General features: G+C 51.6%; 11 protein-coding genes across 11 annotated transcripts; 4 read left to right on the forward strand and 7 right to left on the reverse strand.

Moving 5' to 3' along the window:
- Positions 1-88: 88 nt before the first annotated feature.
- On the reverse strand, positions 89-925 carry Z519_04127 (uncharacterized protein; the record flags this gene model as incomplete). Its single annotated transcript, XM_016761873.1, has 1 exon — positions 89-925. The coding sequence occupies one exon, from the start codon at positions 923-925 to the stop codon at positions 89-91; it is 837 nt and encodes a 278-aa protein (XP_016622211.1).
- Positions 926-2,099: 1,174 nt separating this feature from the next.
- Positions 2,100-3,766, forward strand: Z519_04128 (uncharacterized protein; the record flags this gene model as incomplete). Its single annotated transcript, XM_016761874.1, has 3 exons — positions 2,100-2,731; positions 2,800-2,878; positions 2,933-3,766. The coding sequence occupies 3 exons, from the start codon at positions 2,100-2,102 to the stop codon at positions 3,764-3,766; spliced, it is 1,545 nt and encodes a 514-aa protein (XP_016622212.1).
- Positions 3,767-5,020: 1,254 nt separating this feature from the next.
- Z519_04129 (uncharacterized protein) lies at positions 5,021-8,961 on the reverse strand (the record flags this gene model as incomplete). Its single annotated transcript, XM_016761875.1, has 2 exons — positions 5,021-8,350; positions 8,398-8,961. The coding sequence occupies 2 exons, from the start codon at positions 8,959-8,961 to the stop codon at positions 5,021-5,023; spliced, it is 3,894 nt and encodes a 1,297-aa protein (XP_016622213.1).
- Positions 8,962-9,723: 762 nt separating this feature from the next.
- Positions 9,724-10,559, forward strand: Z519_04130 (uncharacterized protein; the record flags this gene model as incomplete). Its single annotated transcript, XM_016761876.1, has 3 exons — positions 9,724-10,268; positions 10,326-10,430; positions 10,490-10,559. The coding sequence occupies 3 exons, from the start codon at positions 9,724-9,726 to the stop codon at positions 10,557-10,559; spliced, it is 720 nt and encodes a 239-aa protein (XP_016622214.1).
- Positions 10,560-10,911: 352 nt separating this feature from the next.
- Positions 10,912-11,323, reverse strand: Z519_04131 (uncharacterized protein; the record flags this gene model as incomplete). The annotated part of the gene is made up of 2 exons (XM_016761877.1): positions 10,912-11,122; positions 11,223-11,323. 2 exons carry the CDS (start codon positions 11,321-11,323, stop codon positions 10,912-10,914), a joined length of 312 nt encoding a protein of 103 aa, XP_016622215.1.
- A 1,005-nt stretch (positions 11,324-12,328) lies between these two features.
- Z519_04132 (uncharacterized protein) lies at positions 12,329-12,739 on the reverse strand (the record flags this gene model as incomplete). The annotated part of the gene is made up of 1 exon (XM_016761878.1): positions 12,329-12,739. The coding sequence occupies one exon, from the start codon at positions 12,737-12,739 to the stop codon at positions 12,329-12,331; it is 411 nt and encodes a 136-aa protein (XP_016622216.1).
- An 845-nt stretch (positions 12,740-13,584) lies between these two features.
- On the reverse strand, positions 13,585-13,968 carry Z519_04133 (uncharacterized protein; the record flags this gene model as incomplete). The annotated part of the gene is made up of 1 exon (XM_016761879.1): positions 13,585-13,968. The coding sequence occupies one exon, from the start codon at positions 13,966-13,968 to the stop codon at positions 13,585-13,587; it is 384 nt and encodes a 127-aa protein (XP_016622217.1).
- A 2,074-nt stretch (positions 13,969-16,042) lies between these two features.
- Z519_04134 (V-type proton ATPase subunit F) lies at positions 16,043-16,580 on the reverse strand (the record flags this gene model as incomplete). The annotated part of the gene is made up of 4 exons (XM_016761880.1): positions 16,043-16,183; positions 16,237-16,408; positions 16,467-16,501; positions 16,554-16,580. 4 exons carry the CDS (start codon positions 16,578-16,580, stop codon positions 16,043-16,045), a joined length of 375 nt encoding a protein of 124 aa, XP_016622218.1.
- A 315-nt stretch (positions 16,581-16,895) lies between these two features.
- Positions 16,896-18,243, forward strand: Z519_04135 (uncharacterized protein; the record flags this gene model as incomplete). The annotated part of the gene is made up of 2 exons (XM_016761881.1): positions 16,896-17,150; positions 17,203-18,243. The coding sequence occupies 2 exons, from the start codon at positions 16,896-16,898 to the stop codon at positions 18,241-18,243; spliced, it is 1,296 nt and encodes a 431-aa protein (XP_016622219.1).
- A 266-nt stretch (positions 18,244-18,509) lies between these two features.
- Positions 18,510-22,127, forward strand: Z519_04136 (uncharacterized protein; the record flags this gene model as incomplete). Its single annotated transcript, XM_016761882.1, has 1 exon — positions 18,510-22,127. One exon carries the CDS (start codon positions 18,510-18,512, stop codon positions 22,125-22,127), a length of 3,618 nt encoding a protein of 1,205 aa, XP_016622220.1.
- A 3,375-nt stretch (positions 22,128-25,502) lies between these two features.
- Z519_04137 (uncharacterized protein) lies at positions 25,503-26,669 on the reverse strand (the record flags this gene model as incomplete). Its single annotated transcript, XM_016761883.1, has 1 exon — positions 25,503-26,669. One exon carries the CDS (start codon positions 26,667-26,669, stop codon positions 25,503-25,505), a length of 1,167 nt encoding a protein of 388 aa, XP_016622221.1.
- Positions 26,670-27,823: the final 1,154 nt, after the last annotated feature.

The following is a 27,823-nucleotide window of genomic DNA, read 5'->3' on the forward strand; positions in this document are numbered from 1 at the left end:
TCACGCATCCAATGATGTGACCCAACAGCATCGAAATCCACCGTTGCCATGGGATGAAACAGGTCATGGAGGTTGGCTGAAGCCTGACTCATCCTTCTATGCCCGAAGACACATCCCAAAGTTTCTCTCCATTGCTTCGAAATAGCTTCTCGATCAAAGCAGGGTCGTCGTTGCACCATTCATAGCATTTCTCAATGAACGGTTCCGAGTCAATATTCTCAAACCTTGTATGCGGCCAGTCCGTTGCATAGACAACACGATCTGCGCCCTTGATGACCAACTCCCTGCCTACGGGATCCAAATCTCTCATCTCCGGGTCTTTGGAAAGTCGGTATGGTGCTGAGAGCTTCACCCACGTCCTTCCATTCTGAAGTAGGTTCACTAGCGACGCAAAGCCCTTCATGTCGTATGGATAGATGGTCACCGACGGGTCAAATTGTTGAGGAAGAACGGGCGATCCGAAATGATCGATGCAGACCTTGACCCCCAGATCTGGGACTATATGCACCAGTGGCAATGCCAACTTCAACGGAATATAGAGCTGCAGAACCCAATTGAAGGGCTTTAAGACCTTTGCATAACTCTCGAGTTCGGCTCGCAGTTCATCCTCATTGACTTCCCTCGATACACTGACGAGATTCAGTCTCGCCCCTCGCACGCCAATGGCATGCCACTTTTCCAGCGTTTCCGTATCGATGGTCTCTGGATTCAAGCCCACCACGGCGCGTCCATGTCTGGGAGTCAATTCCTCAAGTGCTTCCAACATACACGAGTTGTCGTCTCCATAAATCGACGGCTGGACGAGCACCATGTTCTCGATGCCGTATTTGGAGTAAAAGGCTTTGGCATCCGCAAGCGTATGCGGACGCGGTTGATATTGTGCATTGGCGGTCAGGGAGAAGCGAGTCGGGTCGACAACGTGCATGTGGCTGTCCCAGGTGCCTTTTGGCAGAGGACGGGAGAGCGTGGATTGCTTGGGTTGAGATGAGTGGACGCTACGGCAACGAACATGGTGATGGATCACGGAAGCACGACCGAGGTAGACTCCTGGCCGAGAACATAGACTGGAGCTCCCTCGAAGAGACAGCATCCTACCAACTGAGAAGGGGCTTACTCCATCCAGGAGACTATCCCTCAACAAGGCATGTTGAAAGAGAAGGATGGAAAGATGAAAAGGTTAGAAATTGATATCTTTCGGAAGCACATTTCGCCGACCCCGAGATATTGGAGCGAGGCTATGTACATAAGCTCAATCAATAGGTACGGAGTACGGAGTACGGGGTTCATCTTCCCACACACACACCTCCTTTCCTTCTTCCTCCTAAACAGCGACCTTCGGCCGAATGCTTCGGCATAATAATCAACATCACCATAATGCTCCAGGATGTTAGTCGATCGGCCTACGACGCCGGATTCCCTTTCAAAATGAATTCTCGTCTGCTTATGACTAGTCCAATCGTCGTGCTGGCCTCCCTTCTAATACCGGGTTCTCGGTCCCCTCTCTGAATAAGCCACCGACCAGGCGTACGGCAGAGATTCCCCGTCAATCAGAAGTAATGGTTAGCGAGATCGAAACCCGTGAAATGGACCCTGAGTTCGAGGTAAATCTTGGTGCTTCGTCATAAATTTCTAAGACGGATGAATTGACATTCCTTATTATGGTTCGGATGCTGGCCAGACTCCCGCACCCGATGGTTCTGGGTCCATTAGAAAACACACTAATAATATGGGATCATGGCTAGGCGAATTGGGGCAATGCTTTTTCGGCTCGCAGCCCCGGAAAACGCATGGGGGCAATGTGGGGTATATTCCGAATATACTCCCTCGATCTTCTATCCGGGCCATTCTGGGAACAGCATCCACTGTATGCTTCTCCATGTCGGGTCTGGACGCCTTGTGGACGAGTTGCGGGTCTTGCCCTCGTCTGGAGAAATGGCCACGAATCCATCCGAGAGAGCGCTTGTGTGTGTTGATAAGAACAATCCGCTTCCCCAGATGGAGTTGATTCTCTTCCTCCCCAGCTTCTTGGAGGTATTGGTTGTGGGAGGCAATACGCCAACTACTTTCGAAACACAAGACTGCTTCTCTCATCCATCACAATGGCAGTCATGGCAGAGGAGAAAGAAATTGGCCAGCCTGCGGCTGTTGAGAACGTAACGGAGCTGCACGAATTCAAGAACGCCGAAGGCTATGTTATCGACGCCAGCGATCCTGAGCATGCAAATCTCAAACGAGCGCGCGATGGCCACACCATCCTTCTACCTCAACCCTCTGCCGATCTCCACGACCCTCTTAACTGGAGCCGCGTCAAAAAGCATATCATCTTGATCATCATCTCCATGACAGCGTTTTTGCCAGACTATGGCAGTGCGACAGGAGCCGTTACGCTGCTTCCGCAAGCCGCAATTTGGAATATGACCCCTGACCACGTCAATCATTCCCAAGTCGGCAACGTCTTCATGTTGGGTGCCGGCGGTGTCGTTGTCGTGGCGTTGTCGGCATACTTCGGTCGTCTTCCTGTGCTGTTTTACTTCATGGTTCTTGCTACAGCCACTGCGATCTGGTGTGCGGCTGCACAAACCTTCGAGTCGTTCATGGCTGCACGGATTCTCAATGGCTTTTTCAGCACTGTTGCTCAAGGCGGCGGTCTCATGTTCATCTACGACATGTTCTTTTTCCACGAACGAGCGAGGAAAATCAATATCTGGGCGGCGTTCATCATCCTATCACCGTGAGTTCCAGGTTCTCTGGAGGCATCTCAAGACTCTACAATTTCGAGAGACTGACAGGTTGTTGCAGGTACTTCGGTCCATTGTTTGCAGCATTCATAATCAGCACCCAACCCTGGCAAGTGCCTTTCTGGGTATACGTTGCAGAGGTAAGTCCACGTCTATCAGAGATATGTTCGAGCGCTGACATGTACACGATTCAGACCTCCCTCTGCCTTGTCCTGATCATCTTGTTCGTTGAAGAGACCTACTACGACCGCCGAATTCCCCAGTCCTCCCAGCCCCCCCGCGGCAACCATTTCTCTCGCCTCGTTGGCATTTCCCAATGGAAATCCCGCCACCTGCGCAACACCTTATCCCAGGCACTCATGCGACCCGTCAGAGTCATCTTGAAGCCCACTGTCTTCATCTCATGCTTCTACTATCTCCTCACCTTCGCGTGGGTTGTCGGCATAAACACCACTCTCTCCATCTTCCTCACGCCGCTCTACAACTTCGGCCCCAAACAAATCGGATACTTTTATTTCACTCCCATCGTGGCCGCGCTGCTGGGCGAGATCACAGGCCACTGGCTTCACGACTTCATCGCCACAAGCTACATCCGCAAGCACAAGGGCCACTTCGAGCCCGAGGTGCGGTTGCGCGCCATGTGGGTGTCCACGCCCTTCATGCTTGCTGGTCTCGTAGGGTTAGGCTTCTCCCTCGAAGACGGGTACCACTACATGGTCACGGCTGTCTTCTGGGGTCTCTACGTCTTCGGCATCATGATCACTACCGTCGGCCTGAACGCGTACAATCTGGATAGCTACCCCGAAGCCTCCGGCGAGACGGCCTCGTGGGTCAACTTCTGTCGCACCACCGGCGGCTTCATTATCTCGTACTTCCAAGTCACATGGGCAAACGCGCAAGGCACAAAGGTCAGCTTCGGCATCCAGGCGGCCATCTGTGGTTTTGCCTTTTGCCTGATTGTCTTCTTGCAGTTCTTCGGCAAGAGGCTGCGTGTCATGGCTGGTGGTCTGAACTTTGCAACCTCTTAGACTTTTTGCTTCTTTTCGTTTGTCCCAAAAGGCCAAAACTGGGTTTCCCTCCAAAGGTATGGCCATTCATCCATGATACATGGGTGAGAGGAGCGCGGCATAGCTGCTGTGTGTTCTATCATTATGTGCAACCAAAATATAAAACTACTCCGTAACCTTTTCCTTTTTCTTAATTCGCTGTGCAATCCTGAATTGATTTGGAACAGAACAGTCGCCAAAACTCGCGAGTATCTCCTGATACAGCACGGTAATTCTAATGCCGGGGCTATGACTAGTTGTATGAAGAACAGAACATGGGGGTTTAATGAACTAACTAGCTGCACTACCTTCCCATGCAGATGGTTGAAAAGTGAGCCTAAGTACCTAATAGCTATGTACTCTACGCATGATACGCAAACAGTACGGCGTAGACGAAATTACATTCCAGGGCAGCGCGGTGTGCTCGGCGTTGCGGCACGCTGTACAACTATCCTCGTACACGGAATTCGTCCTCCATGCTCCTGGGCGGGACGAAGAATGAATCATTTCAGGGATATGGGTAGAAGAAAAGAATGGAAAATAGGGCAAGGCAGATATCATGATTCATGATGGAGTTGGTGTATTACCTAGCTCCATACGTCAACTCTGGACGCGACTTGTTAGGTGCCTAGCGAGTAGCCACACTTTCTATGGCCGAGCGGCCTTGGACACTGCGAGGCAGTCTGCGCCCCCTGAATGTTGCAGCCTTGTTGGCAGGTACGTTTGGGTCGATTTAACCACCCAATGAATGCATATTTCCCTTTACTCTCTCGCACAATACGTCGTCCTTGCTTCGAAACGGCAGGTGCAACAGGAGAGGCTATCCCCCCGGCTTATACCACGATCGCCAAAAGCCATCTCTTGACATTCCGCTTGCAGTAGAGATATCTATGTGGAGACAGCAATAATGCTGCCGTTTTAGATAGAGGGGTGGTGACTTGATGCCTGTCTCTCTTCTTTCGCATCTGTTTTACGTTGCGATACATACCTCCAGTGCCACCCGTTTGATTCGTACAGGACAGGAAAGGCCATCATATCCGATTGCTGCTCTTGAAGCTGCAGCCTCGACTCTCCTGGTAGGGCTGCTGGTCACACGAGGCGAACCTGCCAGGAAGTGCTCAGCAGGTACGTGAAGAAAGTCCTTCCTTTCTCTGGTGGAAGGTTTGGCTTGAATTTGGTGTCTCCGATGAACCAGAGAACATCCATGCCGTAAACGATCCTGTAAAGGGAGAGACTTCAAGTTGACTCAAGGTTCTTATGGGCCTCCCAATTATTTAGAAGCTTGCCCACCTCTTTGAAGCTCACAGGCTTCGTCATGTAAATGTCACATCCGCTGCTGAAAACTTCAGTTTGGTCTCTAGCACTCGCCAATCCGGTCAAAGCGATGATCATAGCACCCGGCTTGGATCCTCGACCATCTTCGTACTGACGAATGGCACGAGTAGCCTCGAATCCATCCAACACCGGCATCGAGATGTCCATAAAGATGATGTCAAATGGGTCTTCAGCCAATTTGACTGCATCAACGGCCTGCTGGCCATCCTCTGCTTGTTCAATTCTGCCATATTTCCGCTTTGTCTTGAGGAATGTTTCGAGCAGCTTCAAATTGATCCTATTGTCGTCCACCAGAAGAATATGCGGATCAACCCTTCCAGTTTTCGGCTGTGGTATAGAGGGAGTTCTTGAGTGAGCATTTGGCGCTTCTTGGGGTGAGGCTGGATTGCTTGGGCTCATATGGACAGACCAACGATCGCTCTCGCGACGCATCCTCGAACTCTCTTGACTATGCGAGGGAAAGGGAAAAGAATCTCCTTCGCTCACATGATTTCTCGGCGTCCGCAAAGCAGTTATCGGATCATGGATTGCCATCTGCGCGTTTTGGCTGCCTTGAGATGCGGCAAAAGTCTCCGTCGCCTGAACCACCTTGGCGTTAACCGTTTCGCCGGGCACATTTAGATCCATCTCGGCCAATTCTTCCGCCACCAACTCTGTTTCTGTTGTCACAGAGGTTGTATGCTCAACCCTCGGAAGGGCGTCTCGCTGATTGCTCGTCAGCGAAAACCGTGATCGCACAGCCGCTTGCTTTTCGAGAGCCAACCGTATACTACGAGCCAGTTTGTGAGGACCACAAGGCTCTGACACAAATTCGACCGCACTGCAAATGCGTTCTTCCAAAGACTGCACGAGTGCCACGCTGTGCCTGGACAGGACCGAACACATTATCACTAAGGCAGGACGTCGTCCTGGTGTTGCCACCAATCTGCTGAGCAAGAGCTCCAAGTCCTCCTCCTCTGCAATGACAACAGCGCAGCTATCACATAGTCGCTGGTCTAAGAACTGAAGATTGTACCAATCCTGTACATATGATTCGAAAATGCGTGCCAATTCATCATCAGGCTGCGGTTGTGATTCCCAGAACGTCACCGTCGCGTCCGACCATTCATCCCTCAGCAATAAAATCGAGTTATCGGCAGTGGAGCTTCCTGAAGAATTGATGCCACCAGCGCCGTCGGAATAAGGCGTAGTCTGAGTCGAAGTCTGGCCTGGTAGAGGTCTCTTGATGGGTAGGACAACCTCAACCGTCGTCCCTTCGTTCATTTTGCTCTTCACATCAATCGAACCGCCCAGCATCAGGACAATGCTGCGGACAATGCTTAACCCAAGTCCAGTGCCAGGTGCCAGAGCATTTTCTTGCGCGAATGGTACAAAGAGCTTGGTAGATAAGAACTCCTGCGAGATGCCCTTTCCAGTATCTGCCACTGTCAACACCATCACATCGCTGTCTTTCTCTTGAGAACTCTGCAGCTGGAGCCGGACCTTGATAGTCCCTCGGCTTGTATATTTGATGGCATTTCCGGTTAAATTCATGATGATACGGCGGACTGCACCCGGCTGGGTTAAGAATGTCCAATCGGCCTTCTGCACGTCCAATGTGATCCTGACAGCGTCTACGGAATGGTGTTCGAGCCGTTCTTTTTTCCCTCGTCCTGGTGCTTCACGCGCCATATCCGTAAGGTCCAATCCAGACGTGTAAGTGTAACCAAGAACCAAACCATCAACCACTTCCTCCAACACGGCCGACACGTCTATAACGCCAAGGAGCTGTAGAAGTGCTGGAGCACCATGAGAGATAGTTTTTGAAGAATTCTCCGGGCCTAGAAAGTTGGTGCGTCGTGATCCGTGCGTGTGCTTCTTGTTCGAGGCTTGCCAGTGCTTTTGAAAAGAGTTGATTTTTGAGAAGTCTAGAACGTGGTTGATGGTGTCCAAAAGTGTTCGCCCACAAGAATCGATAGTGGAAATAAGGGATCTCTGGAAAGCAGAGAGATCTGTTTCGGCCAGGAACTCGACACTGGCAAGAAGCCCATGTAGGGGGCTTCGCATTTCGTGAGATATCGTACCGACAAAATCGGATTTTTGCTTATCCGCGATCATTGTGTCCAGACGCGAGCACTCACCCATCAATGTGCTGCAGAAAGAGTTGAGGAAGGGCAGTTCAATGGAAGAGTTAAAGGATCGTGTCTCCAAAGCTGTTGCAACGAAACAAGCATACGCAAAAGATCCCGTTGTTGCATCCCAGAGAGGTGTGAAGAGGACTTGTCCCGCAGAGGGAAAGGCAGCACGGATGGCCTTAACTTCCAGTCGTCTCCGACGGCTAGGTATGCGTACCTGGCTTGACGAGCTCCTGAGTCTCCTTGACGAGTCTATATCATCTTCAGACGAAGAGGATACGTTCCATTCCAAAGTGAACAATCGACCCCCAGGATATCGTTTGACAAGATCCTGGATTAATTCAACATCCAAAGCTTTTACTCTATCATCCAATCCTTTTTCGGGAATGATCGGGTTGGATTGCGTCGAGTACGCGACAAATGAAGACTTTGTTGCCAACTGAAGCGTTCCGTTGTTGGGTCCCATAGTCTGGCCAAGAGCATTTCCATCCTTTTTATTCATGTTACGCAGTCGAGCACCCACGTTGACAAATGCGACACAACCCTCCTCGCCGAGGTCTCCTAGGCATTCTCGCAACAGATTCGCAGCTCTTGCAAATGTTTTCGTGTGAGTCCTTGATTCGCCATCGCTCTCCGAGCTTCCCTTCAAGTCATCTGTGTCCGAGGACTGTTCCGACGCGCTGAGATCTTCAGCATGTTCGAGGGGGACGGTAGTCTGGCTTCGCAAGTTCGGCTCACCCTGGCCAATCGACTTTTGCCATGTTTGAGAGGCGTCATTTTCGAGGGGCACTGTCAGGCCATATGCGGTCTTGGACCTCCTCTTGAACACGGCGTTGTGGAGGTATCCGGTTTTCTCGCCGTGAATACTCTTGCGACCGGCAATGAAAGCTTCGAGACCTTCGGCCATTCGGCGAGACTGACGTCCTTCTATTGCTTGTCTGTTCGTCTCGAGAAAGAACATTATCTGCTGCGCGGTAGATGCGAGGAACGATTCTTCGGCAGGGGTCAAACCGGTTGGACGAGTCAGGGTGTCCAGCTTTCGTTTCCTCGAGTCAGTGCCGTTGCTAAGGATGGATTTCAAAGAGCAGTCACGGATCTTGAGGTGCTCGCAGAAGAACTAAGACAAAAAGAGGAAGATATGAACGCAAAGGGGGAGAGACTTACAACGGCGAGACTGCCTATATTGACGCCATCTCTTGTTGTGATCGGGACGCCTGCATAAAATCTGTAGTATGGAGGGCCCGAGACAATTTCCATGTGAGCAAATTCAGATTTGGACAGGTCGTTGATTACAAACTTGGGTACAGTGTTTTCATCTTTATTGTCGAGCCTGATGGTCAATTCACAAATTCTCCCCTTGAGCGGCACTGAGCTGCAGTCCAAGAAGATGGGATCCTCAACGAACTCATACGTGTCGTCACCCTCTTCCGTGGAGATTTTTGTGGCTTCACTCAGGAAATACATGACATCCCGATCCATGACATTGACCATTGCTTTTCTGACTTTCAAGCGGAGTGCTGTCAATTGACAGAGGGGAGAGAGAGCCTTGCACAGGTTGGGGACCTCATCGCTGGAGATATGGAAACCGGAGGGGGGACGGCGCAAGTGAGGCTGGAGAAGATTGTCTGGTTGAAAGTAGTGGTAGAACTCTCGAGCCCTCCGTGCGGCGTCCATCTGATGGTCCGTAGGTTGGGCAAAGGACGCACCATCTTCTGTCGGAACCACCATGGCGCATGTAAAAGAGTCCCTCCTGTACTCTGCCTCCTCTTGCTCCTCACAGGGCTCGATGCTCTCTCCCCAAGGATAGGCGGTAATCAACTTCTCAACATAGCGGAAGGCGCAGGGAAGGGGGCGTGAAGCTGAGGCGAGGGAGTTGGAACAAGTCAGATAACAACAGTCAGTTCTCTAAGTGTTTGTGATACAGCAGGTTCGAGACCCAAGAAGCCTGCCCCACCTAAAAAGGAAAGAATTGTGATCACACATCGAGAGGGTGTTCCTTGTTATCAACGGACGCCGCGGCCAGTGCAGAGGGAACCCGTTGCAAGGGCCATGAGAGACCTCTGTCCTGGGTCTGGAACGCCCAAAAAGCTTCGGATCCCGCTCGAGTTACGTTACGTAGGGTCCCCGATGTGCGTGGGTTCAATGTGGCGGCCAGGGCAACACAGGGTTGTGCACTGCAGATCGAGGCTAGGAGGTCGGGGAGGTCCAAGGGAGGTCACACAAGTAACTAGCCTCACCTGTCCGCCAGATCCGAGGGCTTGCAGGGCTTCTCGGAGGGGCCAGTCTCGCTGTCTGCGGGGCGCAAGTTGCACTCCGCAGTAGAATTACGGTTAACCATATGAGCAGATGTTGCTAAAAGTGCGATGCTCCTCGACGTCAATAATTGACTGAAGCTAGAAGCTCACCATACCCTGGCAATCAGCCACGTTTGAACGAAGTTGTGGAACGCCTATTTCTTTTTACCCCATATACGTTCCCGATCCCTTCACGATGCGAGCGACGTCGCGGCTTTTTGCAACCGTCAAATCAGCCTCGAAATACCTTGAACCCAATACGCCCACAGGCCTAACGGGTCTCACAACACACCCTTCCCCCCGTCCTGCCCTCATCTACACCTACCGGCAGACCCTCAGTAAACTCGCTCAACTGCCCAAAAGCTCCGTTTATCGCCAATCCACCGAGGCTCTCACAAAACAACGCCTGCAGATCATCGAGTCCACAAAACCAGAAGGATACGAGCAATGGCTGGAACGAGTGCGCAAGCAGATTGAAGCCAGCCCTGCGGCTTTTAGTAAACTGCTGAATGAGGATGGATCGTTGGGTAGCGAGAAACTGCATGTGGAAGCCGTGGATAATTGGGATGGCAAGATCTCAAGACAGGATGCGAAGTACGAGGGACCGAATACGATGGCCCAGGCAGAGGCGAAAGCGAGAGCTGTCAGTGACGAAGTGCAAGAAAAGGACCTGGAGGACAAGCAAGGCCATCAGCCAACTGTAGAGGACCTGGAGGTGGAACCACCGTTGACGAGAGAGCAGTACGTATCCGGGTTCGGTCTAGGCGGATCATTGTATTCATTGCTGATTTACTACAGGATCGAGGGAATCGAGCAAAAGATTGGTGCTGGACTGATTGAAGAAGTCATCCAAGTTGCCGAGGGAGAGCTGGAACTGGTGGCTGAGATGCTGCGACATCAGGTGTATGTCTTCCCCGATTACCCTATTATTCTTGGCTTTTCCCGCTTACGCTTGCTTTTAGATGGGAAGATTTGGAAGAACATACCCCGACGGGTCAATGGGTGTACTTCGAGCGTGGCGATAGAGTCTAGTAGTTCTCAACAGGCTTTTTGCTCAGGGGTCTCAGGACTTGTACATATGATTCCGGAAACACGAAATGGGCATCTAGAGCATTGACATACTGTGGTCCCGCATCTGAGGGTGCTTGATACAAGCCGTGAATACACAGCTCTTCGTTGATTTTATCGCGCGGTCTTGATGTGTCTTCCTCTCCGGACAAGCGTCCTTTTCAACCCCAAGCATTCGCCCAGTCGTCGTAGCAGGCCCTCCCCAATCTAATATGTACAATCATCCCCGATAGCTCTTCCCGCGCCTTACACGCACATCCCCTGATCTGCTCGAACTCCCTGTTCCTAAGTTTCCCAGCGGATCTTGTGCAACTCCTTAAAAAGGATTGTCCTCCGGCGGCACCTCCCTGATCCAGTAACTGCCGATGACCGGAAGCTTGGACAGAATATCTTGCCTCACGCGGGGCACTTCGCCGAAGAAAAAGACTGCAAAGACACCTGCCGCAACGCCGAAACCCGATGCGATGTAGCCGTAACGGAGGGCCTTGCCCATGCTGAAGCCCATGAGGTTAGGGACGTGTTTAATTCTGTCAGGGAAAATTCGAAGTTAGCTCAACACCAACATAGAGGGCATGCATCTATCTGCGAGAGAGAAGCAGATCAGAGGGCCGAAATGAACAGTCGTACTTTGGTCCATAGGGTGAAACGTAGGTCTCGTATGTCGGCTGCGGTTTATAGACACGCAGAGGCGTCCGGCCAGAGCTTTGGAAGTGTTCGTATGCAGGCATACTGCCTTTCGTCGAACGGGTTAGAGCGGAATGGTGTCGAGGTGCTGAGGTTGGTGGGTTCAAGCTGCGGGAAGAAGTTCAATGTCGTCGTTGGATGCTGGAAAATGAGCTTTGAGCTTCAAAGTTGCATTTCTACGGCTGCGGGGATGATGCAAGAGCGCAGTCTTGCATCTGAGCCAATGAGATGAATGGAAATTTAGAACCAAAATCTGTGCTTCCAAGGCTGTCAGGCAACCCAACCAACTCGTGCTGCTCGACCTACGTCCTATTCATAATATCACCTTGCGTTCATCATCATACTCTTTACAGGCAATTCCACGCTGCGGTATTGCGTCAGCTGCACCATGAGGTCGCGAAGAGCAAGGCAGCCTCTTAGTCCTGCCCTCCATCCTCCGGCATTTCCACTGCGACGTCTTATCATCCTGACCTCACGCGCACAATCACTCGCCGTATTCTTATGAATTTTGGATTCAAAAACGGGAACTCTTTATAACGAGACTCAAAATCAGAGCCACTAGGCATGTGAACAGCGCTCCAACGACAGGCATACAGTGTAATGTGACTCAATGAAGGGTAACCAATCGTGCTCCGAAATCCAAGAAGTTCATCGCCTATTCGCTCCCGCCTCTGTTCGATTTGATGCCGTCCGAAATTATGTTCCGATTTCGGTGCAGCTGCTTTTGCATGTTGTCCAGAGTAGTTTGTGATAGCTTCGACCTTTGTATGATCGAATGGGCGAGTCTCTTCCTCAGGGAATTGGGGGACGTCCTCCGCTTTGTGAGGCGTTGCAATACCAACGACACCGTATCCTTTCTCCTTTTGAATGACTTGCGTGACGTTTCCGCTTGGAAACTGCTGCTCAAGGTGCTGGCTCGCGTCGAGAGAACAGATCTCTTGCGCAGAGTGTATGCCATCGCCATGGTCCACGAGCTGTTTCGATACGCGTTTGCGCCACAGCCTTTCCTCGAGAACGTCGAGAACCTGGTCTACATGTCCCACGACCCCTCAAAGCTCGACTCGTCCAAGGTATGCGTCAGTATTCAAGAACGTTCTGAAGAGTTGCGAGGACCCTTCATCTTCATCTTCAAGAGGTAACTCTGGGTGCCGATCGTCAGCCAGAGACTCGACGTCCCATTCAGCGAGTGTTATGCCCGCGTTTGGAGGCAATTGCGACAATTCATCTTCCTCACCGTCTATGGCCATTGGTCCTGGAGCGTCAGGGACCAGGCATGACTCAACCACGGGCTCCGAGAGTTGAAACGATGTGCTCATGATCTGCTCGAGATTCTGCGGAATTTCAAGAAGACCAACCAGAAGAGAGGGTAGGTCGTCTGAGTCGTGAGCATCAAGGGTTTTGTTCAAGCCACTCAGATGTAGACGCAGCCTGTCGCCCTCCTCCTCGAGACTTCGCAGCATTTCCTTGTCGATCGCTTGGCCACCATTACCGCAACCTTTCCCAAGAGATACCTCAGCACTTTTGTGTCCTCTTGATTCGAGCCACAACACGGTGCAATGCCAGTATGTCACTGTCCGTGTTCCTGGTCCCCCCTCCGGAAAAAAAAGAGAAAAAAAGAAAATGGAAAAAGAAAAACTACCTTTAATCGAACAAATCTGCCCACTTCTGTTGCTCCCCGGAAAATGAACTTCGCGGAATGACTCGGGCTCTTCTGCTCAAGGAAGTGCCGAAAATGCCTGATTGTACTTCTAATGGACTGAATCTCCGATTCGTGGGTTCTGATTGTCCCCAGTCTGCTACTTTTAGGTGCTTGGTGGTGAGACGGCATGGAATCCTCACTGTCACTTTCATCAAGTAAGATCTATTATGAGACATATCGTAGGAGAATCGCCACACCAGGAAGGGCGCAAGGGGATTCAAACATTTCGAATTTCTCTTCATGGACATCAGTCCAGCTTCTTCTCGCGCACGGCGTACAAGTTCTTCTTGAGAATGGTGTTCGGCTTCTTTACGGGCCCGACGTGCAGCTTCTTCTTCCACAACGGCCTCGCGCAGTAGCCGTCTCAACTGGTGGTCGGAAATATTGCTGATTCCATTTAGCGCTCCGCCGAGTCGAAAAAACTATATTTCGATCTTATGCTGAGAGACGGCCAAAATCCACTCCTGGTACCCTGGCGGTCCGAACGCCTTAAGGACCTTTTTCATTCTGCCAAAGACATGACACATCTAGTTGAAGAAGCGTTAGAGGGGTCCAGCAATGAATGCTGTGGAGATTTCAACTGTGTACCCGACGACGATCAACAGATCAATCCTTTTTTTGCCATGTCTCCTTCTCTAATATCAAGTACAGGCTATCAGTCCAGTTCCCGCCAACCTTGTATGTTTTCTCCTTGAACCCATTTACCACAAATCCGACCTTTTTCAACAACCCAACGCACGCCCCATTCCTTGGGTCTGTGTCGGCTGTGATTTTGCTCATTCCTACCTCGCCAAATAAGTACGGAATCAGCGCATTGAGCGCCTCCTCGGCGATGCCTTTACCCCAGTACTGGCGAACCAGGAAGAACCCAATCTCATTGTCTCGCCAGACGCCGATCTTGCCGACCGTGATGGGATGATGTGACGACGTCGATGAGTTGAGTAGTGTGATGATGAAGTCCGTGACGCCGTTTTGCGGGGCCGAGACCATCGTGAGAAGCCATCTTCCTGTCCGAGCGCGGCGGGTGTGCGGATCCGAGCCCCTTTTTCAAGAAGGTCTGTTACGGCGACGTTTGAGGCGGAGAAGATTGGGTGATTAAGGGTCGGGGGCAAGAGCAAAAGTGACAAAACACTTACATATATTTCATCACTTCGGGATCTGAAAATGCCTCGTACAGACCTATCACGTCGACGGCGGTCTTTCTGGCGCCTCGTAGAAGGAGCCTGGGTGTCGAGATTTCGACTTTTCCGTCTTCTAGATGTGAGATTGTTGCCATTTATACATGTCCTCAATGTTCTCGAGTCTCAGCTTAAGGAAGGTATTTGTTTCTGGAGGTAGCAAAACCCCACGCACGCCCGCAGCGCCGTTCATCTATTATCGTAGAATAGAAATTAATTCCAGCAGGTCTTCGAGGAGATTGGTCCGGCCAAGGTGAAGAGTCATATTACAACTTGTCATGGCCGGAGTCAATGCGGTGCAACCATCGAGGTTCGCCCCATCGGCCAGCTTAGACCTGATCGGGAAGGCTGGTGAGGCATAATAATAATAACCCACTTTGCCACCCCTCCCCTTGGAAGCGCAAAGGAGTGCCAGCCTCGTCTCGCTTGCTTCCTTTATCCTCTCAACTCCGTTTCCTACAGAGACATATTACACCATTCATGTCGACGCCCTCTTCAGCTTTCTTTACCTGCAAGCCGAATTACCAATTGTTTTTGGGTCTTGATCTTGAGCAGGTCCTCTGACGGAAAGAAAGGGCGCATTGCTTGGATGCTTACGATCGTGATTGTGCTCGACATACATAGTCTGGCACGCTCGTAGAAAAGCTAATTGCAAGACCACGGCGGATCTGGCTCGCTCATCAGTTGTCTACGGCCTGGAGTCAAAATACCCTGATTTTCCCTTTTCCTTTAGCGTGGGCTAATGCATTTCCGTAGAGAATGTAATGGGTGTAGCGGATTGGCGGATATTGGCCCCATACTCTTATAAGGGAATGAAAAGTGTCATTCAGAAGATAGATGCTCGCTTGTGGTCGGTGAGAGTTGCGTCGGTCATGCGAAATTAGATACATGGAGACGATATGTCCAAGCTACCGAAGACGAGGGAGGTTTCGTAGATAACGCTCGGAGCGCCCTGGCGGGGAGATATCTGACCACTTCGCAAGTCGAATGTTGACACAAAATCAGCTGTTGAAATATTTATGGTGCGGTGTTGCATTGTTGTTAAAGAATCTAGATGTGGATCCTGTCTATTGCTCGAGAACAGTCCGCCAGTTGTTGGTTGACTTCAGCTGCGGTTGAGCGACAAAGAATCAGGTGGCCACTGGGTGGGCAAATAAGTCTTGTCCACAGCATCATCTCCTTAACTTGCTGGAGCTCTGGTCCAGGATAAGCTGCCATATGTGAGCAGCGCACCATCCAGTTAATCGAATGGAGCCCCCCAACAAAACCCCTTAACTAGATTTTCCTCACAAGCTGAATGAGTTTTTTTTTTGCGACTTTTGTGGAAAGATGCAAGAAATAAAAAGTGTGATTTCGTGGGCGTCGCCGCCAGTTCTCTGATTCGCCAAGCTAAAAGCAAACTAGGGATGTATGGGTGGTGGATATATGCAAGTTTTCGAAGCCAGCGGCTCAACGTTTGGCCGGGCATGAGGGAAGGTGGTTGAGGAATCTCTGCTTTGCAGAGGAGCCTTGAAATCACTATGACTTGGTGCGCCGCTCATTGACAGTCTCAACTCCGATGTCTGAATTGGCGTTAATAAAAAACATGACCCAAGATCTTGTCCCAGAAGGAATCCTTTAATTGTTATTGATGGGCATCACCGGTGCTCTTCGACAACTCGACAAATGTAACCGACAAGGTCCTCCTTGGTTTCCGGTAATCAGTATTCTCGCCGAATAGCCATAATCGTAAATCTATAACAGCAGTCCACATAAGATAGGAACTTGGAGCGCCGTCCCGCCATTTGCCTCGGACCATTTCGAGGAGGTGATCCAGACTCTGTGATAGATTGTCGCATCAAAGGATGTACAAACGTTACGAATGTATGAGTGCACGTATGCTTGACTTATTCACCGAACAGCCTCCTCACACGCCGTAGAACGCTGTCCTTCTCCGGGTCATAAGGATGGTCTTTGCTTGGGATTTCGAGAACAGCGGGAAACGGATCTTGGAATCTGTCGACGGTGTCTCGAATTTGCTCCGCAATCTAGAGCCATATTAACATCATGATTCTGCCGTAGGCCCCTAGCCTTGTCATACATGCTGGTTTATTAGGACTATTCCAATGTCTTTCCGCTCTTTGGTATATCTGTTGAATGCTTGCTCAATCTGGGACTTTTCTGTCTTTGCGTCGCACACGAGAAAGTTCTTCTGAGAATCCGGAGGGTCGGTGATATGTCCAATGCCAGCAAGCAATAGACCGGTAACCGAGCTGGAGCAGGAGGGTGAGTCAAGAGTGTCAGCTGTCTGGCTGTTGGCGGGGAACTTACTCTTCATCCCCAATGACAGCAATGAACTGCCGGTCCTACACACAGCGATCATGAGTTGAAGTCTGGTTGCGGGAGGAAGCTGGGTACCTTGTATGCCGACACTGGAGCTGCCATGGTTGCGAAACGTTGGAGCTTGCGCTTTGAAAATAGATTGAAGCTTGCTCGAAGCTTAGAGATGTGAACGAGGTCCAGCTGGGCGCAGCAAGCGCAGTCTTGTACGACGTACCCAGTCTCGCCAGGTGCCATCAGCAGGCCAGTGACGTCTCCGATTGGCTGCCATTTCGTCATTGTTTACGTCCTCTTGCGCCCTCCTGCGCCCATGTCACCAAATTTCTTTGCTCACCTGCGTTCTGCATTAATCGTTCCTCTGTCCTTCAATCCCTTGCTGGAGATGTCGTCTGGGCCTTTGGACCACGCTCCACCGACACAATGCCCAAGTTTGTGAGGCGCCAGCCTCTCGCAGAACGTATCAAGGGCTACCTCAACCCCTACGACTTCCTCCTGTGGTTGTCGGAAGAGCTTGAGTCCAGTGGCTGGGATCAGCTGGAAAAGCAATGGGCCACGCCCATTGGTATTGCGTTGAATGTCATCTTTATCATCGCAAGAGCCAATTCAAAATCTAAAACGACCAGTTATGATGATGTGTTTGGCGAAATCCCTGGAGTGGCCTGGACCACCTGGCTGGTAAAACCTGTCGCGATCATGGAAGATCAATTGAAGACTAAAACTCTTGCAGGCGACCTTCATTGTCCACTTCCTGACGTTGGTCTGCGTCGTCAACGCCGCTTACACCTTCTGGCGAAAAAGACATTACCGCCTGTTCGAAACTTCCATCGACGATGTGCCGAGCACCCCTTCGGCAAAACGTGTCCGAGTCGATTCCTCCCCCATTTCCTCCTCGCCTCTACAGTTTCTTTCACGTATCATTGGGAGGGAGACAGCACAGTCAAGGGCACACCCTGATCCCTCAAGAGATGTCTGGGAAGTCGCCGTCTGGGATCCCTTGCCTATATCTCTACGCTTGTTTTGCTACTTCAGTCCCGGCCACATCCTCGTTTACTGGCTCTTCTTGCCTACTCTGCCTTCTGATCCTAGACCCAGCATGACTATTGCGACAGCCATGTTTGTAGCTCTGCTCCTCTCCGCGCAACTACTCTTCCTTCAATCAAGCTACTCAACTCAGGTCAAAGACTCTGCCGTGATCTCCAAAGAAGTACTGCATGAGTACGATACAAAATACGTCAGACCACGAACTCAACCCCTGTACCGGGATGTGGGCACTCAGTTCAGCGAGCAAGCCTCATACAGCCCGATTCGCGATGAGAAGTACAACAAGGTCGACGTCTACACACCCATGGTGGTCATCAATCGCGGTTTCAGACCAAATCCAAACCCCAACTACGCACAATATACGGATTTTGATGCAGCGTCATCTAGCTCTAATCTCCGACAACGAGCAACTACACCAGACTTCCGTTCACCAATTCACAATGCCCACCCTGGCACAGCTGTGAGACCTCTGGCTGCAATGCGTCAACCAAACTTTCGACCAACAGCCACCGGGGGTGAGGGCGGGAGTCTTGGTGTATACTCTCATGCCGCCTCCCCCCTCCGGAAAAGTGCGTCTGCCAATTTTTCCCGCGAGAATAGGATGATGAGCCCAGAAAAGCGTGGGCCAAGTCCAGACAAGAGAATGAGCGTGCCTGCTGTTGCTGCCCCTCAAAGATGGGCTCAGTTCCAGCCTGATAAACACCGAAGAGAGAGCGGTCGCTTTTGATAGACGTACCATCATCCGAGATGCCCCTTTTTTTGTGTGTAAATGCTTCCTGCAGAGCTCCCAGTCCCTGCCCTTGGGAAAATCCATATGAGTTGTTCCTTCCACAACTGCAGCATGACGCCTTGCACGGATGCTCCGCCGTCATGGCAACCATCTCTCCAGATACCACCTCTTCTTGTGAGGCGACGTCCTCACTACCAGGCTTGGTGCACAGACCAGCATATGGTATGAAGTACCTGTCATAGCAACCACCTCCGTTTCCCACGATGCCTATAAAGCATGCACATTCTTCGGATGACGTTTTACCTTCCTTTACATCTCGTCTCGTCCATAAAGTCTCATCCTCACTAGGAACATTCAAAGTCAAGAAGCAGGCCTCATCTGATAGAGAGGAAATTGGCCGCCTCCGCAATCAGCGCTCGTTACGACACACCACAAAGTTTTGCTACAATGAAACTATCTGTAACCGAGAGCTTGTGAAACAATCTGCGGCTTTCCACACTGACGCTACCAACGACAGGCGAGCACAACCTTCAACGGAGCGCAGCGGCGAAATCGAACCGTTATTCGACGGAGGGACTCGCTCCCAAAGAGGTTTTCGGTCGCATACATTGAAGGCTGTGCCAGAGGTCGATGCTTCGCCGATTGCCCCAGACCGGTCGAGGCGGAAAACTATCGCCTTTGTCGGCAATCGTTTAGATCAAGAAGTCAAACAAGTCAGAGCGGACACTACACCGGTGAAGAAGGCGCGCGGGGAGAGTTCTGCGACTTGCTCGGACATGCATCGTGTTGTCGACAGTGACGACTACCTTCTAGCACGAGGCGCAAACCCACGGACCGGAGTCGTTACACCAGGATCGCGCAGCGCTAGCAGCTCAATTGATCGGAACCAAAACGACTTATCCCGAGTCGGACGCCAAGTTCCCTCGAGTCGATGGCGACAACGAGGTGACCAATGGATCAGCATGGATCTAGATGAGCCCACGTCTCCTTCAACGTCTCCGACGGATAGACCTCGAGAGCATCAATACCAAGCCCTGAGGACTCCGCAAAAACTTGCGACCCGAGGAGAACGAGACCCATTGCTTGACCATGGCAAAATGCAGAGTGACCACCCGGTCAATCCATCCCACGGCCGTGGTGCGACAGACCAATTCCATCAAGATCACCTAGGGGCTAGTGTGAAGGCGGAAAGACTTCAGAGTGGAGTTGAACAAGCTATTTCGCAGGACAATCAAAAACTCAGCAGACCCATCAAGCGGAAGCCTGTTGGGAGTACTCCGGGAAGAAGTAATGCAGAGCCAGTTTCACATCCTCAGCGAGGTACCAATGAAAGTACGGACACCGTCCTAAGAAATCCCAAATTCAGTAGTGAGGTACGCTCCTCCTCGGCGCCTGATCATCCAAGAGGACACTTGTTTCCGCCTCATACTGTCAAGAAAACTCTACCGAGGACTCCCACTGATGGCTCAGAGAATGGAAGTCAAACGGCGGACGATTCTTTTTTAGGATTATCTCAGACGGGCCAGCAAGTAGACGTCCCAAGTTCAAAAACCTCAAACATCTCTGGCCGTCATTCTCTCGAAAAAGAACTACCATGTCTGCCGACGAACAATGGCCTATACCAGTCGACATCGGATATGACCCTATACCCAACGACCCCGAAGGGAGAGAACGAAGCGACGATGCCAATGAGGGAGTCTCCAACCGTGCGTATCGCAGCTTCCCAAGGGCCGAGAGATGGCGACCTGGTGTACCCATACATTCGAACGGCGAGGCTAACATACCCGGCCCCTCCCACAGCGAGACACATCAAGCGCCTAGGAGAAAGAGTGGTGCCATTCCCAATATACGACAACCCCCTGAGGCGCCTATCGCCATTGATGCGGACAACTGGTCCAAAAGTCGAGAGCCCAAGGGTCCCGTCCCCGCGAGAAATGATGGTTTCAAGGAGGACAAGACCGGGTCTCGTCCCGTTTCCGAATATCACTACCATACCCACAGACATATCCACCGGCGGACCTCATCCCCCAAGACCTCAGCCGCCCGATCAACGGTTGATGATGAATCGTGGCCAATATGGTTTCCGCTGGAGACCGCCTCCGTCAGACAGTACCGACATTATCACGAACACTACCATGAATATGTATACCGACACCATGATGTCGATTCCAATGCCAAGGATCAGGCCCAGAGCAATGACCCGTCCTCCACTGCCTACGAGAGCAGAAGGGATGTACGGCGTGCCCGGAACCGCGCCAACGTGCAATCGGTCAGACCAGATAGACATCGATGCCCGACGTCCATGGACGCCGTCGGGCATGCCGTCGGGCGTAGAGCTTGTGGCAAGAGAAGACCTTGGCGTAGCAGAGACGAACCCCATTCCGAAATCCCTAAAATCACGGCTACAGCCCTTCCAAGGCCCGTCAATGGTGAACGACCTACCACTAGAGCATGCAGAAATGAGTCCAGGCGGCTTTGGCCTGATGAGGAAATGCAGCAATTGCAATCATGGCTTCGTGGGCGTCAAGCTTCACAATACCGATAGTGTCACCCCTACGTCCGCCCTCCAGAAGAACGTCGACAAACCAAGCGAGGGTGCTAAGTATTTGCATCCCAAGGGAAGCCCAATTCCAAGACTACCCCAAGATAGATCTCCACAGCAAAATGGACAGATCCAGCACGAGATGTTGACTCTCTCACACAAGAGTGTCGACGTCGTCGATGAACGCGATCACTCCATTTGTTGTCCCGAATGCTGCAAACTGGATTGTCATGAAGGCTGCCTTGGACATCCCAGCTCCACATGCGCATCTACTCCTACAAAGAGTCTTTGGTTAGAAGCCCAAAGTTCAACCAGTTCCTGTGAACCAGAAACACAGGAAGAGGTAAAGGCCGCGGGAACCGAAGGGAAAGGCAAGTTCACCCGGCTGGCTGCTGTCAGGTCTGTCCTAAAGAGGTCGCCGAAAAAGGAAGAGCAATCCAAGTCTGGCAGTCATATTCAGGTGGCCTTGTCCAAAGTTGCTCCTGTTGAGTTGTCCATGCAGCCGCCGATTCCTGCAACATCCGCGCGTTACGACTCGGTCAAACGGTTACCTGACGCGGTAGCTGCAGCATTGGGCGCCATGGAGCTGCCATCGCATAAAAGAAGGAGAGAGGCACTAACGGCAGCATTCAGTGGCATCGGACCCTCACAACAAACAGGTTCTGCGTCACGCCCCATAATCCACAGAAGGCAGAGAAGTTCAAGCTTGCCCATTCTGGGAATTGGCGTCACTTCACGCCGTGGCAGTGGAAACGCTCAATATCAGCGTGCCACAAGCGGAGGGTCTTGGCTCCGCATCCCATCACCTCTTGGGTCCGTGATGTCTTGCTCTAACTCCAGTAAGGATGGCTCTTGGAGAAGCCGCAACGTCAGTACTGCGAGCATTACGACCTTCGAGCTGCAAGTTCCGAGTTTTGCATCTCTTACTGCCTGCGGCAGTTGTGCTGTCGTCGGGGATGTGCTTCTCATACCCCTTCAGGCTGCTAGGATGTGGATTCGCAACCACCCCCATATCCTGGCCTTTGGCAGGGAGGTGGTCCAAGGAGCTTGGATCATGACGCAACTCATGATGAGGACGGGATGGCGACTTTGGGCAACGGTATTTGTGTACTCCAAAACTGGAAAAATCAAGTTTTACGTCAGTAAAGGCGAAACGGCGGGTGGGTTTGTATTGGACCTGGCGAGGAGTCTGCTTTACTTAATCACCTTTGCTGCGGTGAGCACCCTTGTTATCAGGGTATTGGGGCTGGTGATATGGCTGTTGGGGATCATTGGATGGGTTGTAAGGGCTGTATTTTGGGTGTTGAAGGGTATTATGGGGGTTGGCCAGGTGAGGTAAAAGGGGCGATACGAGAAGACTGACGCATGGCAGAGACTGAGCAACTGTGACGAAAAGGATTCTGGTGGAGAGTCACATCATTATCCACGAAGCAGATAGATGTTTCGACAGAACAATAATATCAGCAGCACTGACTGGGTGCATTCCGATATGCCCTGGTAAATCAGTTCGTGGTGTTTTGACGATACCCGCTGTGACCATCTCGACTGCCTCGCCATCGTCCTCCATTCGTCAGACCGGAGTTCTGCCGGCACTCAAATTCCATTTGCAGTTAGCGTTAACCTCACTAGCCAAAGGCGGAAGGCGGCGAGGGGCGGACGGGGATTCCAGTTTCGCTGCAACGACTCAACCACCACCACACCGTCATCGTCGTCGTCGTTATAAGCAGTTTGGTACCAACAATCGATGGCTGTCATCCACCATGCGCGCTCCACAAGCGTCGTTCCTAGGCGTCCCCCCGGAAGACAGTGAGCACATCTATGCTGCTCTTTTCGACAGCCTCGCCCTCTCTCCACCATCGAGCGGCCTTGCTCCGTCTCACGCCCGAGCCCGAGCTGGAACAGACCCGGCTGACCATGAAATCTTTTCGCAGAACGTTGAGACTGATCGAGGCGCGACGGCGCCGGCTGTCAAACCTGCAGTAGATCTCAATATCTTCAAGTCTGTCACCAGGTCCATGCCGAGACGCATGCCGCATTGTTCAGCCTTGCAGCTTTCAGACTTGATACGGACAGAGAACACGTCGCCTTCACATAGCCACATATTCTTCCGACCTTGAATCGTGTTCGGTGTCTAAGCATCACCATGCCCTTCCTATCAGAGTGGTCGGCCCTACTCCGCCTCGTCATGCCTCCTCTTTCCTGCTTTGAAATTCGCGACATCAAAAGCAGCCTCCCACATGACGAGATGCTCGAGATCGATAATGTCCTAGACCATAGCAGCATGGCCGAGGTTGACGTTCTCTACAGCCGGGGCTCCTGGGTTCTTCCTCCGCCCATGAGGCCTAGAATAAAGCCTTAGCTTAGCTTGTTTCGCGACATACTCACCGACGTGAGGCAATATTGCAGGAGGACTATCTCAACTCCGCTGTCTGACCCGCATACTCCATGTAATCACACTTCGAGAGGGTCTGTGCTAACCTTCTCCCGACAAAAACTGGTTGCTATAAAAGATGACTCGAATTTCGCCTTCCCTATCATAATTAGTTGACGGAACAAATGTCGTCTGCAGCTTCTAGTGTCCCTCGTATGGGGACTCGAGTGATTGGGCTGATCTCTTTCTCGAGCGGAGAGGAAGAACGAGAAGAGGACATACTCCTGTGTGACAAACATGTAAGTCTAAAGATGACAATCGGACCACGAATGCCATCGAGTATTTGACACTCAAACCCTCGGAATGCGGAGTCCTCAAGAAATCCCAATTGGGCTGGCGCTGGACGCATGCAACGCTTGAGAAGCTGGGCTAGAAAGGATCCGTTTTTGACACATTGAGGCGCGATATGAAAAGAGTTCTCTGGAAACCCATCGAGCCTGTGACCGGGAGCCTGAAGCAGCCAGAGGCTATTTCGCTTCACTGGGCCAGATGGCACTCTTGGGGCAGATCCGAGCAGATTACCTCCCATCCAGATCATGTCTGCAACGCCCACCTATGGACGAAAGGTGACTATCCGGCAGCACTTCAGATACAATCTGTGTCTCATATTTGGCGAGCGTCGAAACCGTCGAACTGGGGCAAAGCGACATCATGAAGGGTGTCCTGCTCAATGATTTGAATTGGGAAATAGCTCGGTTCTCACTGCAAATGATGTTCAGATTCGACAAACGGTAAGGGCGCGTATTTGGTGGTTTCTTTTGTTTGCGCCATTTTCAGGATCGATCGGTAACAGGCAAACAATGTCACGCGGGTTTGACTTCAGACCTCTGTTTGTTTGTTGGTTCTTTGTTCCGTTGAGCCGAATCTTCGAAATAATGGTCCAGTGGAGGAATCAGAATCTCGATTCACTGTTTGCAGATCCCCAAGTTGTTCACGTTATTACAGCACTACGATTACGGTAACGCAAGATCCTAAAACATTAGTTATTGATGAATCCTTCTTCTGCTGATGCTCGCTGTGCCCTACTGTACAATGACATGGCATTCCCGCCACCGCTAGTAAGCTCACCTTGCGGAAGAAGAGCAGCCATGAGACGGAGGGGAAGTCAAAATGTGAAGTTGAGGGGCATAAACAAGACAAGACGGGAGGAGAGGAAAAGAGAGGAAGGGAAAGGAAGTCGGTCAAAAATCCACATGTCAAAGGAGAGGGGAGGGGGGAATGTGTGTTCTCTAAGACTACGGATATAGAGGTAGGTACTTATGCTTGATACTTGATATTTTTGTACTCGTCTGCAGCATGCATGTATATTCCGACTATACGGCTTTTTCTTCTTTTTGGAGAACACCATGCCTTGGAAAATTACTCTATCCACTTAGTTTTTACTACCTAAGTAACCGGAACAGAACAAGAGGAATATATGGACGCGCCCAGACCCTCGTCGTAAACAGATATGGGACGGGGGTTCATTCGACATCTCCTCCTCTCTTGCTCTCTTGCTTCTCCTTTTTGCGCCGTGTATGTACGTGCCGAGATAGTAGTGATGCTACTTGCTGCTCCTTGTCTTTGTCCTTGTTCCTTGCCTGTGTATCCGACGGTGCCGGCGGGGCGAGCCAATCGATTCCCATCCGGCCGGCGGATTATTGCACATACGAGACAAGTACGGACAGGAGGAACACGGGGCAGCCACGGGGCTAGTACATCGGGCATCAAGCATCAAGCATCAGGCACTAGGAATTAGGCATCAGGCATCGGGCATCAAGCAATCGGGCATCTTTCGTAAGAATACTATGAAAGCCGGTGCCATTCCTCGTCATGGACAGTACACGTACCGAAGAAATCACAGGAGATGCGGATGGGGATGGGGAAATAAACTGCGAATGTGGTGGAAATGCCCGCCGGCTTTTGCTGACAGATGATGCCAATGCCAATGCTGATGCTAATGCTAGTTGAAGTAGGTGGGTGGGTGGGTGGATACATAAAATGCCATTATGCATGCATGTGGCCCCCAAATGTGCTATTGCCCGCCCTGGCGCCGTGTTGTGCTGAGCTGTGCTGTGCCCACACGGTGCCTTTTGAGCAGTCATAGGCAAAATGCCATGCCACGCTATGCATGGTGCCGATCGAAGTGTGTGAATATGTACATGAAATTCAAATATCCAACCGCCCAAGCAACGCCAGGGGGACCCGTGTAAAGTCCACCCTTTCCGGTGTCGTAAATGCAGTTTGGTCATCACAAAGAAAGAACATAAAATGTTCCAGCCAAACAACTCTTGATGGCTCAAGTCAATGGCCCAAGAGATTTTGCCACCCGACCCGCTCGTACACGACGACGGCCAGACAGCTGGCTACGACGACCTCGAGAGGGATTCTCTCCTCGCGGTGCCCTATATTTCCATTCCCATGTCCATGTCCATGTCCATTCCCGCTCCCGTTCATGTGGTTCCCTACGCTTGGTCCGCCGACGACATTGGCCAGGAACACCGTCAAGGCGCCCAAGACCTCGTGGTCCCGTCGTTGCTTGTACACGGCTACGAGCGTCCCCTTTGAGTCTTCGAGCAGGAGATTCCCATTCGCCAGGTCAAAGCCGTCGTCTACGGCCGGCATTGAAAGGACCTGGCTGTTGTGGCTTGGAGGCGAGTGCCATTTGTAGCCCGGCAATGATAACGAGGAGCCGGTTAAGATGTACTCGCGCTTCCAGCCGCACCGGGCGATGGTATATTGGGACCGAATGTCGGGAATGGTGTGGTGGAGTTCTTGCGGCGCCGGGGGAGAGTGGTGCATGTCGGGAGTGATGTTGTAGACGGTCAGTGAGATGGACATTCGAGTGAAGCCTTGCCAGCCCTGGTACTTGATCTCCGCCAAAGGGTATGGTTCGTCCTTCTTGAAGTTGGTCGAGCTCTTTTTGGAGTTGGTTCTCGTGAGGACATCGACGGGGTCTGCACTAGGGTTGGCGAGGATATGGCTGACTGTTTCGTGCGGAGGCGTCAGTGGCGGCCTAGTGACCTCGCTTCCCAGCGGAGGAACTTCCCTGCCTCGCAGCCACTTGTGCTGTGGGTGCCGCTGATGGGCAACGCCGGGGAAGATCTGAAACGAAGGCGGAAGAAATGGCTTCTGCTTCCACCACTTCATGTCACTGGTCACAAACACCGGTTCATGGCGGGAAGTCGGTAGCGTCGAAAGATCGTCGGGAGAGCCCCTATGGACAATCCCAGCATCGACATCGACGACGCTCAGATCGAGGTTCTGCGGGCAAACCAGTCCCAAGGTCGTGCTTTTGAAGATTTCGAATCGGCGGACGGCGCCGTGCCACTCGTGTTGGAACTGTTCGTGTTCGTCGAATTCGAAGAGCTGCTGCTGCTGCTGTTGTCGCTGCTGGTTGATCGACTCGAACTCTCGCTGCTCTGACTCGCTGACCTTTCGGCGATTGTCGGTCGTGCGTGTCCTAGCCATAGGCAGTCGTGCAGCGGATCTGGCTCGAATGTATTCGGCGGTCGCGAAGGTTCTTGTTTCGACTTTCGCTTTTTGGACAGTTTCTTCTCCTTGGGATGACACGGACAACCCCCAGGATAGTAGATCTCCCGTAGAGTGATGGTCGTGTAGCGTCTTCGGCCATTGACGACGATGTTAGCCTCTTCCTCCGGGAACAACGCATTATAGGAAGGGAGCGAGTCGGCGTCAGCCATTTTGCGGCTGTGGGTGAGAAGGCTGAATTCGATCTCTTCAGTGTCTGGGAGAAATCTGGGGAAGAGAACAAATTCGAAAAAGGGACGATTCCTGGACACCTGGGGCTGACTGAGGGATATAATAGCAACGTGACCCTGACTGACCTTTTACAATATAAAGGGCGTCAAGGACTCAGGATCGTAATAATTGTGGATAAACACTGAAAAAAGGGTCCCGGTGTTTTGGTTGCCGGAACGCAGACGGTTGGCTCGGCCGTCTCGGATGCAGACGGAAGGCTGAGCGCACCTGGAAACTCGAAATGCTCAGGCCTGTGAAGGCGCCCCCGCCAGATGGTGGCTGAGACTTTTGCTGATGTGGAGTGCTGCGTCAGCGTTAGACGGCTGCTGCTCCTCGGACTGCTTTTGGAAGTTGTGCGTCAGAAATTCGGGGCCGCCCTGGGCCTAGAAACGCGTCGTGTATCGCCTTGTCCACGGTTTGCACGTTTGTTTGGTTCAGGAAGTCTGAAGGACTGGCGAAAATTGCGGTGAGGTTATGTAAGACTGTTGACGCTGAGACATGCATATAACAAAGCAATTAAGTGTGCTTTGCGCGCGGAAATCATCTCGAGCCAAAAGACACGTCCTGTTTTATATATATGTATTGCATGCAAAGCATGAGACAGGAATCTGCCTTGTCCTCGAAAGATGCCTTGCACTTTCTTGGGCAGAGTCACGCGATTGCAGATCAGCTGGAGCATTATGGTTAAGAGCATGAGGTACAATGCAGTCTTCTCACCCAAATCCGGGGTAAATTTAGACATACGACCGTCTCATGTTCTGAACCAACTCGCTCCGATTCGCTTCTGCCCAGACAGAGCCCGCGTACCCGTATTCTTGCGGTTTTCGGTGCCCAGTCAGTTGCCGAGGCATCATAGAAAGTGC

Source organism: Cladophialophora bantiana (genome assembly GCF_000835475.1).
Source record: "Cladophialophora bantiana CBS 173.52 unplaced genomic scaffold supercont1.5, whole genome shotgun sequence".
NCBI lineage: Eukaryota > Fungi > Ascomycota > Eurotiomycetes > Chaetothyriales > Herpotrichiellaceae > Cladophialophora > Cladophialophora bantiana.